The sequence below is a fragment of the Polistes dominula genome, unplaced genomic scaffold, assembly GCF_049000335.1.
Source record: "Polistes dominula isolate Pdom_NZ unplaced genomic scaffold, Pdom_raw_medaka contig_20, whole genome shotgun sequence".
Lineage (NCBI taxonomy): Eukaryota > Metazoa > Arthropoda > Insecta > Hymenoptera > Vespidae > Polistes > Polistes dominula.
Window position 1 is genome coordinate 2,752,805 of NW_028301147.1, and position 13,199 is coordinate 2,766,003.

At 27.0% G+C, this 13,199-nt stretch overlaps 1 protein-coding gene across 8 annotated transcripts in view; it reads right to left on the reverse strand.

Annotated features, from left to right (window-relative positions):
• Positions 1-13,199, reverse strand: part of LOC107066108 (defective proboscis extension response 14) — a 243,895-nt gene that overhangs the window by 122,425 nt on the left and 108,271 nt on the right. For all 8 annotated transcript variants that reach the window (XM_089177431.1, XM_089177430.1, XM_089177428.1 and 5 more), the window contains one exon: positions 1,558-1,771. In XM_089177431.1, the coding sequence (XP_089033557.1) occupies positions 1,558-1,771 (214 nt within the window). The remainder of the gene's footprint in view (positions 1-1,557; positions 1,772-13,199) is intronic.

Consider the following 13,199-nt stretch of genomic DNA (forward strand, 5'->3'; position numbering starts at 1 on the left):
TCTCTCTCTCTCTCTCACTCTCTTTCTCTCCCCCACCTATTGTATGTCGCTTTTGAGAAATTGACTTCGTCGTATCCTACAATGTGTAAGTGCTTTCGATCAAACGACTTATCCTGACGTACACCTTGTTTCCAAAAACTTACTTTCCAACGTCTACTTTTATTTACTTTCTCAACTTTTCTTTTTTCCCCCATCCCCATCCCCTTTTTCGTTCGATCTATGTTCCTTCTATCCATTTATTTGAAATAAAAAAAGAAAAGATCAAACTAAGGAGATTTTTCTTTTACTACTAGTTGAAAATTTGTTTAGTAATCTTAAAAGAGATTGGCTGACAAGTATATAGTCGTTAAAAGTGACATCGTTTAAATGGATTATTCCTTCTTTCTAATACACGATGCGTTTACTTTGAAAATTTACAATCTTTGATCTTGAAACTTTTCAGAACATCACAATTTTTTGAGAATCTTTCGTACGTGTTATAACGAGGGTACATTCAATCAAATTGATGTTTGTTCTTGCATTATAGTGTGCGTTAGTTTATAAGTGTGTGATCTTCTGTAATCATTTTTTTTAGAAGTACGATATGTTAATAAAGATGAATATGGGAGAGTTGGATTATCATATATAATTGTGTATAATTATAATATAAAATAATAAATAATAAATATAAATAAATAACACGATGGGGGTAAATGATACCATTTAAATTTTCAAAGTAACAATATAACTAAGTTGAATATATATAATATTATTATAATTATAATAAATATAATATTATAATATATTAGGTCGAGTCATATGTAACTTCCGATGCGTCTATGTAGAATCTATTTTTCGTATTTACCTACTATAAGTCACCGAAACAAACGAATTTTTGATATCACTGTATAGATGAGGATTCAGTTAGTCTTCTGTCAACTATTTTATGTAGCTGATGCTACATTTAACCATTTTTCTTAACTTCTGAAATGGATAGTATAAAGTGCATATTCGACCATGTAATGCTTTAGGAATTGAAACAAGGCAATGGCACTAAAGTGGCAGCTGAAAAAATATGCAGCGTATACGGTGCAGGATTAATAACTGATAGGGCAGTCAGAAATGGGTTTGTAAAATTCTGTTCTAGAGATACGATCTTAAAAGATGAACCGAGTGCAGGACGTATTTTCGACTTTGACGAACCTTTTAAAGGTAATATTGGAGCAAAATTCAATAGATACACGTCCAACAGATACAAAAAGTACAAAAAAACTCCATGAAAAGTGTCGTGCACTTATTAATGGTAGAAACGCCATTCTTTGTCTCATCAAAACGGAAGTTATTTTATGACTCGACCTAATAAATATTATAAATATAAATAAATAAATATATATTATATAATTATATATAAAATTATATAAATATTTCTGATGAATTTTTTTATATCTAAATGGATATATCAATTCTTCTTTTTTAAAATAATTTAAATTGCAGTAAATTTAAAAACTAACGTATTGCACACATCATAAGAAAAAAAAAATATTAATTGAAATAAATACAAATAAAAATGGGACTCACCGGATACCGTTAGATGAACCATTCTAATTAATGGCGGATGTGAACTGATTTGACACTCGTAAAGTCCAGCATCTCGTTCAGTTGCCGAACGTAATAATAATCGCCAATCATTTGGATCTTCAAAAGCCAATGAAAATCTCGAGTCACTGGCATACGTGTCAAGACCGATGGTAAGTAAATGATATTCTTCACCACGTCTACGAACCCAAGATACCTGAAACAAAATACGTGAGTCACATTACAAACTCGAGTGCCAAGTTTTCTTGATATAACTGACTTACGTTATTTATCATCTTAATATATATTACTTGACACTTTCTCTCTTGAATAAACTCATTAACATAATATAACATAATTTCTCATTCAGATTTATGTCATAGTTGATTTCATATAATACAATATATATATATATATATATATATATATATATATATAAGATTTATTACTGTAAATCTTCTACAATCCAAATTTAGTTCATTACCATACACATATTTTTATTATCTGATAAATACAAACATCAATCTTTAAATAAAAATTAATCATTTTCAGAAATACTGATATTCGATCAAAAAAATCTCAATTTAGAACAAATAAATTTAATTCTAAACAGAGAAATAAAATATAATGAATAAAAATATATAAAATCGTGGATTCAAACAAATTTTTAATTTTCTTAGATTTTGTAAAGTATTTCATATAATAAAAGGTATTATTAATATTAATAATATTAATTAATAAAAGGTATAATATAATAATAATATTAATAATATTATAATATATTATTATTAATAATAATAATAATAATAATATATATATATATATATATAAGATCCTTAAATTAATATACCCTTATAATCTATATATATATATATATATATTCCAAATATAACTGTTGCAGATTTCAAATTATATTGAGATTTCGAATCATATTGAAATTTCATGGTGATTTGATTCTTTTTTTTTTCTCTATCCTTCTCTATATATTATATACATATACACACATTTATATATGAAACGTTGAGGTACGTTATTGCAATGTAAATATAATGTAAATCGAATCTTCCGTCTCCCTGACAAGTCCTCGTGTCCTACAACGCCTATTTGAATTCAAATATCTTATTCCCTTTATGGTACATACGTATCATACTAGATGCGTACATAACTATGTACATACACATTTTATACATATGTATACTGACTATGCAGCACCACCTGCATGCGGTGTGTGGATAGACGTAACATAAGAAGAAGAAGAAGAAGAACCGTTAAAGATAATTATATTCCACTACATTGAAATACATAATACTCTCTCAATGTATTACAAAATCCCATGAGAAATATATAAACTTTGTGCGTGTGTGTGTGTGTATTAGAACAAGCGTTGAAAATAATCTACCTTTCTTCATTATAAATAAATTATATGTAATAATTACATTGAATATTTATCCAACAAAAAAAAAGATTAAGGTTTACAAAGTATGAATATCAATTAATTAATTATCTTAAAACGAATGGTAAAAAGATATTTAATAATTACATATTTTGAGACAAATAAGCGTAATATAAAAGTGAGTAAAATAATTAAATAAAAAGGGGGAAATAAAAAATAAATAATAAATATAATAAATATAATTAGATAAATATAATACAAACATTTAACTCTTATATCATTTTCATAGCAGGATAGAAAAAAAGGGAAAATAAAGATAAACGAAATGCAGATTGAAGTTTAAAATGAAGTTGTTAAGAGTTAGCTTTCCAATATGAAGATCATCAAGAAAATAAAGTTCTTTTCGTAGTTTGGAAACAAGCCGTTGGCGATTAACCATAGACGCTTAACGCGATATTCACAGTCTCGAAGTTGAGCGTGGAGAAAAGTTAAAGAATCGTTAGGCGTTACACAACTGGTGTGATTTTAGAAACGTTACTGGTCCTATATCTTCAAAGCATCCGTGTTTTAAACGAGAAAGAGAAAGATAGAAAGAGAGAGAGAGAGAGAGAGAGAGAGAGATAAAGCAAAAGCAAACAAGGAAGTAAAGAAGAAAAGGGTAGGTAGAAGAGTAAAAGGAAAGGTAAGGAAATGGTGCTCGTTTGTCTTTATTATAAAGGACTTAGCAACGAATAATTACGTCTTAGAAAAGTTCCACGTCAGCGTGGTACTTACTACTTTGGTTCTACTTTTTAATTTCAATCTTTACCTCGTACAATACTCTCCAACCCCTTACTTATTCAAAGAAAATTTATATACGATATTCTTTCTAAATCTTTTTGTCGATATATACTACAAATATATATATATATATATATATATATATATATATATATAGATATAGTACACGTACAGGTATAACGTGTAAAACGAGTTTCTATTCGAACGTGATGAATGAGAATAAAAATACGCCTAACAGACAGAAGTTACTTTTTACGAGTATATATATATATATATATATATACAGGTTGGTTATCTCGAACAAAGACGATGTTTGTACAGTGTTTTATTCTACGTTTTTAAATTTCCAAGAGAAATTTTATAGCCTCGGTATGAATCATGTAAACGCACATGAATCACATGGTTCTTTTTCTTTTTATTTTTTTTCCCCTTTTATATTTCCTTTTTTTTTTTTTTTAATAGAAATAAAAAGAAAATAAAAAAATAGTTCGTACAATTGATTACAAATAACCTGTGTACATATGAATTTATATACAAGTATCGTTGTTTTAATCGTCTAAAAATAATTAAAAATAATAATAATAATAATAATAATAATAATAATAATTAGGATTAAAATTATTTGCGAAAATTGTTCGAGAAATATAAACGTTAACAAAAATAAAAATAAACAAAAATCGATGTTAAATATAAATTGTTATACGTAAAGCATGTCGTTTTAATGATAAATTAATTAAATATTTTAACTAACAATAAATATATATATATATGAAATGACTTTTAATGTAAATTGCAAATATTCACCTGCACTTGGACACAAAATGAAATAAATATATATATATTTATAATTATTGGATTCTCAATAATTAACGCCTGTATATGCAAGTATGGGAACTTATGCACGCATATAACACACGATCAACAAGTACGTTTTAATTAAAACAAAATAATATATTGAAAAATATATATTCAAGCAATTATATTAAAAGGCTAACATAGAAGGGAAAGTTAAAGTTTACCATTAACGAGACCAGGTACGATGGTAGTTGTTCACTCTCCTACATTCTGACAATTACTCTTCCATCGTAAACAAATTGAAAATTTCCAAGCAAAATGAGAAAAAAAGAAAAAGAATAATGTAAAGGAAGTCACATAGAAACGTTAGATCAATAATAGATGTCTCTTATCGAAAGAAAATTTCTAAATGATAAAATAACAAATACAATGTTAAGAGCATTCAAGTTAATCTTTACCTTTACGTGAAAAGTTTCATTGTTTGAACAAGAAAAACATTGAAAACGTGTTGGGGTATTCTTTGATGGTTTTAAAAATCTCAACGTTTGGTTACACTAACTGTAAAAATATTTAATGATTTTTCTCAAGGTAGTAAACAACTTTGACTAGAAAAGTAAACGCGATTCCTTAGAGAATTACACAACGTGACTCGATGTTACAAATCGCAAATGAAAGAATTAAATCCCTTAAACACGATAAATATAATATATATATGTATCTATCCTGTAGTAGAAAAATTACGGTGTTGAAAATGATAAGAAAAAAAAACGAGGCCAATGGTAGTAGTAAAGTACACGAAGAAGAGTGGATGAAATTGGTTAGGGTAACCCTTTATTACGCGACCCTCTGTTTACGGTGCGCCAAATAACGCTCAAAAGATTTCCTTGCCCTCCGAAATTAGAACGAAGAGCTTTCATTATGTTCCCCTTCCTCACCTCTTTCGTATCCCAACAAACTTTACGTTGATCTTCAAACAACTGCCTTATTTTTCTTCTTTTTTCTTTTCTTTTCTTTTCTTTTCTTTTCTTTTTTATTTTTCTTTTCTTTTCGTCTTTGTTTTACCTGTAATAGTGTGTCTTTTACAATGCATACAATGATACGATAAAATGCATAATAATTTAAAAATGTAAATAAGTATTTGTAATATTTAACTCTGATATCATTGAAATGAATTTATTTTTATTATCGTATATAAAATGTTAGAACAACCCATAAAAAAAAAAAAAGTATAATTGATTTTTGAGGAAGTAATCCTATAAACGTAAATCAAATTTGATATTGTGTGATATTTATTTATTGAATTATTTCTATCAAACAATATCCTACATCATATGAGAATATTTGAATTGTTGTATCTTTCTCTCTCTATCTCTCTCTAATTAAAATGTTAATAAAAATGAAAACTGGTTATTAATTTGAATATACGGTAGATATAAAATAACAATATAACCAAATACAGATAGAATATGCGATCCCTATAGATTGTTGGTATATTAAATAGAGAATACTTTTATAGAAATAACGTTTGCATTTGGAGAAATGAAATTTACAAAATTTATTCTATATATGTATGTGCATTAATACATTGACAAACGTAGTAACGAAGCATGATACTGATGATACGACTCATGTTCCATTTTCGATAGTTATTTAACGACTGACCGACGAAGTACGAATATTCGACAGGTGATCTTTCGTATTTTTCAACAGGTCCGAAAAACGTTTTGAGATTTGTTTATGTAATCGTCCAAATGCCGAAAACGAACAAAATCGAAAAATGAAATGAAAATGTGCAACGATGTGATTCAACGAATATTTTTGCTTATTTGTTTAGATATAATATTACCTATCGTGTTATATACATTTTTGCAAAAGAATTTCATAAGATTATTATTTAACAAAATATATAATATATAATATTTGTCATAATAAATTATTAATATTAATATAAATAAATTAGTACATTTTATAGAGTGAAACTTTCAATGTTCTGCATGGTCTCGTTAAATAATTGAAATAAAGCACGATTAATAAAAATAAATAGGTGAACTTAATTATTTTTTAAACAAATTAACACAAACATTAACCCTTTAACGTACCATTAAAAATACATATACACAATCGTAGAAAAAATTTATGTTCAATTATACAAAACTATTTTCTTTAATAAAAAAACTTAAATGTTTTCCAAGTAAGACACTAAAGATTATATTGTCTGATGAATAAAATAAAAACAAAATGATAGTATAACATTATATTAAAACATTTAAATGATGAAATCAATAAAGATATTATTTGAAAAGATCTTTGGTATATAAATTGTACAAACAGTTCGATGTCCTCTTTGTATTTCAAATCGATAACAACGGATTCGTTCGGAAAAAGCTCGAAAATACGAATACGTTAAATTGCACTCGACGACACTTTTCATCGAAAGCGAAAAACTACGAGAGGAACGGGGAGGGAGAGGGGAAAATTGCTAATACCAGGGTAGTAGTATAGTCTGTTGGGAAAATTCATCGGTATGTCTATACGAGACACGACGATATCGCGATTTATGTATTTACATTTCACCCTTTGATCAATACACGCTACGCAAATGTTCCTGTTTATTTATCCTATTTCGCTTTCGCACCCACGTCGACACAACGGAGATCGCGTATTTGTTCAGCATTTCAAGTTCTTCTCATAGGCTTCTGTATAGAACACATATATACTTGTATGTGTGTGTGGATGTGTATATATATATAATATACATATATATTTTATGTATGTCTATATATAAAAATGTGTATGTGTGTGTGTGTATATATATATGGACACCATGTATATGTATATATATATATATATATATATATATATATATATATATATATATATATATGACCAAACAATGATTCTCGTCTACTTTTTACGGAGAATAAAAGGGATGACATACGCTGAGCCGTGTCACCATTTTGCGACATTTTTATGCAAAATTTTTCATACCAAGTAAAGAAGAGAGAATTTAATAGGATTTTTAAAAATATACATATATATATATATATATATATATATATATATAATATATCAAGATCAAAAAATTATGATAATTATCATGTTTTCCATATTTTTACTCTTTTTTAATATATTGTTTATTATATATTATCATAAATCATAAAATTTTGGATAATATAAATCTAATCGTATTATTGTCATCTTCAAATTTTTCTAACAAATAAAAATGAATAAATGTAATATTTAATTGAAATAAAATTTATTTAACAAAGTTATTACATGAGATATCATCTACCCTTGTATCACAATCCTCTGTTATTACTGATACTCACAAAGGAAGGAAGAAAGGAAGGAAGGTGGTAGGAAAAAATGAAACGTACAATAGGAAAAAAATGTACAAATTGTCGCTAAAAATTTGTATTACGTTTCACCTACTATTACTACAGTTGGTATTACAGAAAGAACACTAACTCCTATCGGATCTTATTTTCTTTTCTGGTTGTATAGAATAGAAACTCTCTGTACGTACGTGACGAGAAGCGATACCGACCTCAAAGGACCCCATGCACGAAGGTCGGATATAAACAAAGAACAAACAACAAAGTACACAGAAGAAGAACAAAATAGAAAAGATAGGAAATACGAGTGGTAGAAAAAAATAATAGAAAGAGAAAGGTAGAGATAAATCGAATAAAAAAAAAGAATGAAAATGAAAAAGAAGATGAAAAAGAGATGAGAAAAAGTGTGGAAAGACATGGAAAAGGATCAAGAAAAAAGAGAAAGATAGATGGATAGATAAAAAATTGAATTTCTCAAGTTACAGGGGAAAAAAATGGATATCATGATGCCTATAATAATGTTTGTTAGTATCTGTTAACACTCGTGATAAATTGAAAACATATTTTGAATCAACGATTTGGTGCACGTGATTGACACATCTTTTTCTTTCCTATTTTCTTTTTTTTTTTCTTTCTTTCCTTCTTTCTTTCTTTCTTTAAGCTTCTTCTTTTCTATAGATTCTAAAGACGAATTCTCTCTACTATTCGAAAACGATAAAGCTCAATCCTTGTGCGAGTAAGGATCCATCGAACGGGAAGATCGAACGCGTAATTTTTCTTCATTGCTTTGGCTTTTTAGAAGGAAATGAAAAAAGAAAACAAATTTTCATTTTATTCTACTTTCTCGATTTTCAAACGAATTTCATTCTATTTCAATGAAGAAAATTAAATTGAATCCTTTTCTTTTTTTTTTCTTTTTTTTTTTTTTGACTTTAGTACATAGACGAGAGATACTTGAATTTAATATTGTATAAAAAAAAATATGGATTAAGTATAGGTTAAATTAAATATTAACGATTAATATATTTAATTATTTTAATCGTATCTGTTTATTATACTCTTTTTCCCCCTTTTAAAACTTATTCAATATTACCAAACGAGGTCACGTCTTTTTACCACCCCTCTGGGGAATCAACAGCACGAGGTTTTTATTTTTTCACAAAAGAATCACCCCTATCCATTTTACTTATTGCATAATATTTGATTTTAGTAATCTTATTTGAACTAGTGTAATCCAACTTGGATTATATTTTTCATCCTAAAAAATATATAATAAATAAATACTAATACTATACTAACCGTATCGTTGCTTGACTTCAAACTGACAAGAAATAGGAATTCAACTTTAATAATTTTATTTCTTATTATAATTTCAAAATGGAAAATAAAATAATTGGAAGAACTTTTGATCCTAAAAAATATATAATAAATAAATAATAAAACTATACTAACAGTTGTTTGATTTTAATTAACTGACAGCAACTAGGAATCTAACTTTAATAATTTTATTTCTTATTATAATTTCAAAATGGAAAATAAAATAATTAGAAGAACTTTTGATCCTAAAAAATATATAATAAATAAATAATAAAACTATATTAACAGTTGTTTGATTTTAATTAACTGACAGGAACTAGGAATCTAACTTCAACATTTTATTTCTTATTTTAATTTCAAATTTGAAAATAAATAAATTACATGTAAAATTCATAAACGTTACAAACTATGCTATGTTTTATCAAAAAATATGAATACAAGAGGAATTAATACGACTGTATGTATGTGTTTTAAACAGTACAGTATAGTCTTGAACGTTCTTTGATAAATGTAAGTTAAAGTTAGGAGGATGACCTGTTTTCTATATTGAATCAGTCAATATAGCTCAGGAGCAAGGGAAAACTTTAATTACCTCTTCGATCTTATTGACAAACTACAGAGTAAGTTCGGTTCTGAGACGTGGATAGGTACGATATGGTATGTTGGTGACGATTTCAAGTACTTGTATGTGTACGTATGTATGTTACTGACAATATATAGGTGTGTCTGTGTGTGTGTGGGTGTCTGTATAAAGGTAGATTCCACTGGCGACACCGCGACGAAGAAGAGAAGAAGTGAGAACTGCACGATAATGGATAAAACGGGTTCGAACTATAGAAGCGGAAAACAATTAATCGAAAAGAATCCAAGCGTATACGTTTGTATGTGAGACCGAAAAAAGTAAAGTAGGAAGGTAAAGGTGAATGAATGAATGAATAAATGAATGAATGAATGAATGAATGAGTGAGTGAGGGAACGAATGAGTGAAGGAATGAGAAAGTATTGGCTAGAAGAATTGAAGTTTTTCAAGAGTATGTCTGATAACAAACAGGAAGTTCATTTATTTTCTTTCACTTGTTGGAGAAAATAAAAAATGGAAATGGCTCATTCGGCAGGGATGGAATTCAAAATAGAAGGAGGAAAGCTTCGAGTAACGAACTCTCTTTTTCTATCTTTTTTTTTCTATCTTTTTTTATTTCTTTCATTCCTCACTTCGTTGAAACGCTTAAGTTTCCACTGTATATATGACATACTTGCCAATTCTTTGATATAAACTTTCTAAGTATTATACTAAAGAAGGTAATATATTATATGGAGTCTAGGAAGAAAAAAAAATTGAACTCTCTTATTAAATTTTAAGCCTTGTAATTGTTCATTAGTGAGATACGAAGTATACTTGTTGTTGTCAAATCATCGTGATTATTTTTAAAACGATATTTCATCTTTTATGTTTTCTTATAGAAATTCAAATATCAGAATAATATTATCGATATTATATTATAATACTTTATAAAAGGTATTTTAAATCTTCTATTAGGAATATTAATTTAATTATTTTGATAATAAATAATTTAATAAACAATTTTCTCAACACAGTTTAACCAGTAATTGCATATTATAAATTAAAATATAAAGCATATTATTAAATTAAAAAGTAATCAGTTCAAACAAGATTGAACAACAAAATAAACAATGTAAATTTAATATTTAATATAATTTTTAATAATAATTTCAAATATACTTATTGAATTTTTAACAAATATAATAAAATCATATATCTAACTATCATTTAATACAAATTTTCTTTCTAAATCTTTGCAAGTATATGAACCATAGTGAAAATTCAAAAAACTAAGAAAAACAAAATAGAAAAGGGTGGGAAAAGAAAATGTAAACGTCTTTATTAGCTCTAGCAATGTTAAAGTACATACATATATACATACATACCTTGAAAATTCATCTCTCATATGTAATCACATATCCCACAAGTATATAGGTGTGTATGTACATACATATATTCAGTAACCGTACAGAATATCCCTTCTGATAGTTGCCGAGGTTCGAATCAGCCGGCACACAGGCCGCACCGGTACACGTTTGCATATGCATCAGGTACTCGCGGTCACGATTTTACTGCACAAAGTCTGTATGCGTCTCCTCATAGGTAGTTACCTCAATCCAACAGGATGTGATATCTCATAAGGCTTAATAATTCGACTCAAGCTTTACGAAAATGGAAAGCTAGACTCTTAATATGAATATTTATCTTAACTATTCGCGAAAATCTCTTTGTTACGTATAAAAACACATATGGAAACTTTACAGATAAGATAAGATTAACAGACATTAAAAAAAAAAATTAGATATTTTTTAGATTTTCTAATATAGAATAGAAAAAAGGTTGAAAAATGAGATATAAATGAAAATTTGAAATATTATATATCTTTAGATATAAAAACTCAAGGTCACATTGTTGGCTTGCAATAAATTTCGAAATTACTGAATAGTTTTAATTAATTTAATGAATTTTTTTGTATTTTGTGTGATTTTTTTTAACTTAGTATATAGGATAGTTTGGTTTGCGATTATTTTGATTTTTTTGCTAATTTAAGGATTTATTATTTGAAGGTTATCTAGGTCTTTAGGTACTGGAAGTTTCCAATAGATGGCGATGTATTACAATTCAATTATTTCACGTTTTTGTTCAGATTTACATATAACATAAGGTTAATTATGTTATATAATGTGTTATATGTGTTGTTATAATTTATTAAATAGTTTATAATTATATTAAATCAACATATTTTAAAATAATAAATATTTTGTAATATAATATATATTAATAATATAATAAATATAAAATATATATATAAAAATTGTCTACGTATATATAATACTAAAAATGAATATATATGTATTTATATATATGGTATTTGTATTATTATAAATAAATATAAAAAATATGAGAAGAAAGTATTTTTGATTAGAAAATAATAATAGAATTAAAGTTAGTGATTGATAAATTATCCAAAATAAAAACATTTGTGTATGTATATATGTGCGTGTATTTGTGAGATTGAAATAATCATAAATAAGTTGATTGAACGAAAATAATTTAGATCATTCATGGAACGTAATTTGACAATGAAATTGAATGTAGTAGTTAAAGACGGGTCTTTACCTCCTCCTTTTATCCCCCCAACATCAGCAATATAATTTTCTCTCAAGAATTGGAAGAACGGGACACGGCGCCAAATTTGTCTAGAGTGTTTTCGCAAAATATACCGACGTCTTACGTGAATCTTTAGGAGAGACGACTTTTACGACTAAGAAAAGGATATTGCCTTATCTGTGTTCCTCCTCCTCCTCCTCCTCCGCCTCCTCCTCCTCCTGATGTCTCCTTTTCTCTCTTCTGTAAACTCGTTGTAATATTTTAATTAACCATCTTTAATATACGAGATAACGAGTGAGATATAAAAATAAAAATTATTCACACGTTACGTTAATCATTCGAAAGTTAATCATTCGGTAAGACATTTTTTTATTATTTAAAAAAAAAAAAACAGAAAGAAAGCTAAGAAAAATTACGAAAAGTTTTAAATTATTATCGAGAGAAGCGTGAAAGATAATTTTTCATTTTATATATTTTTTTTTTTTTTTTTTTTTTTTTAAATGACACATCTTCTAACTGCGAAGAAAGTTGATGAGAAAGGATGAAGGGGGATAAAAAAAAAAAAGAAAAAAAATAAATTCATCCGAAGGATGATGAACTGAAATAACAAGTGGATCGACTTTGTCAGCCTTAAAGAAAAACTTTTACGATATTCTGTCTTTCTCTCTCTCTCTCTCTCTCTCTCATTCTCTTACACTTTCTTTATGGAGACCATTTAAAGCGGTTATATAAGTTAGAACGATCTTGCGATAATTATAATTCACTAATACAATATTCATTTTTACAATATCGACTAAGATGATAGCGTGAATATTGCCTCAGGCAAATCGTTCAACTATGATTAAAAATTCGA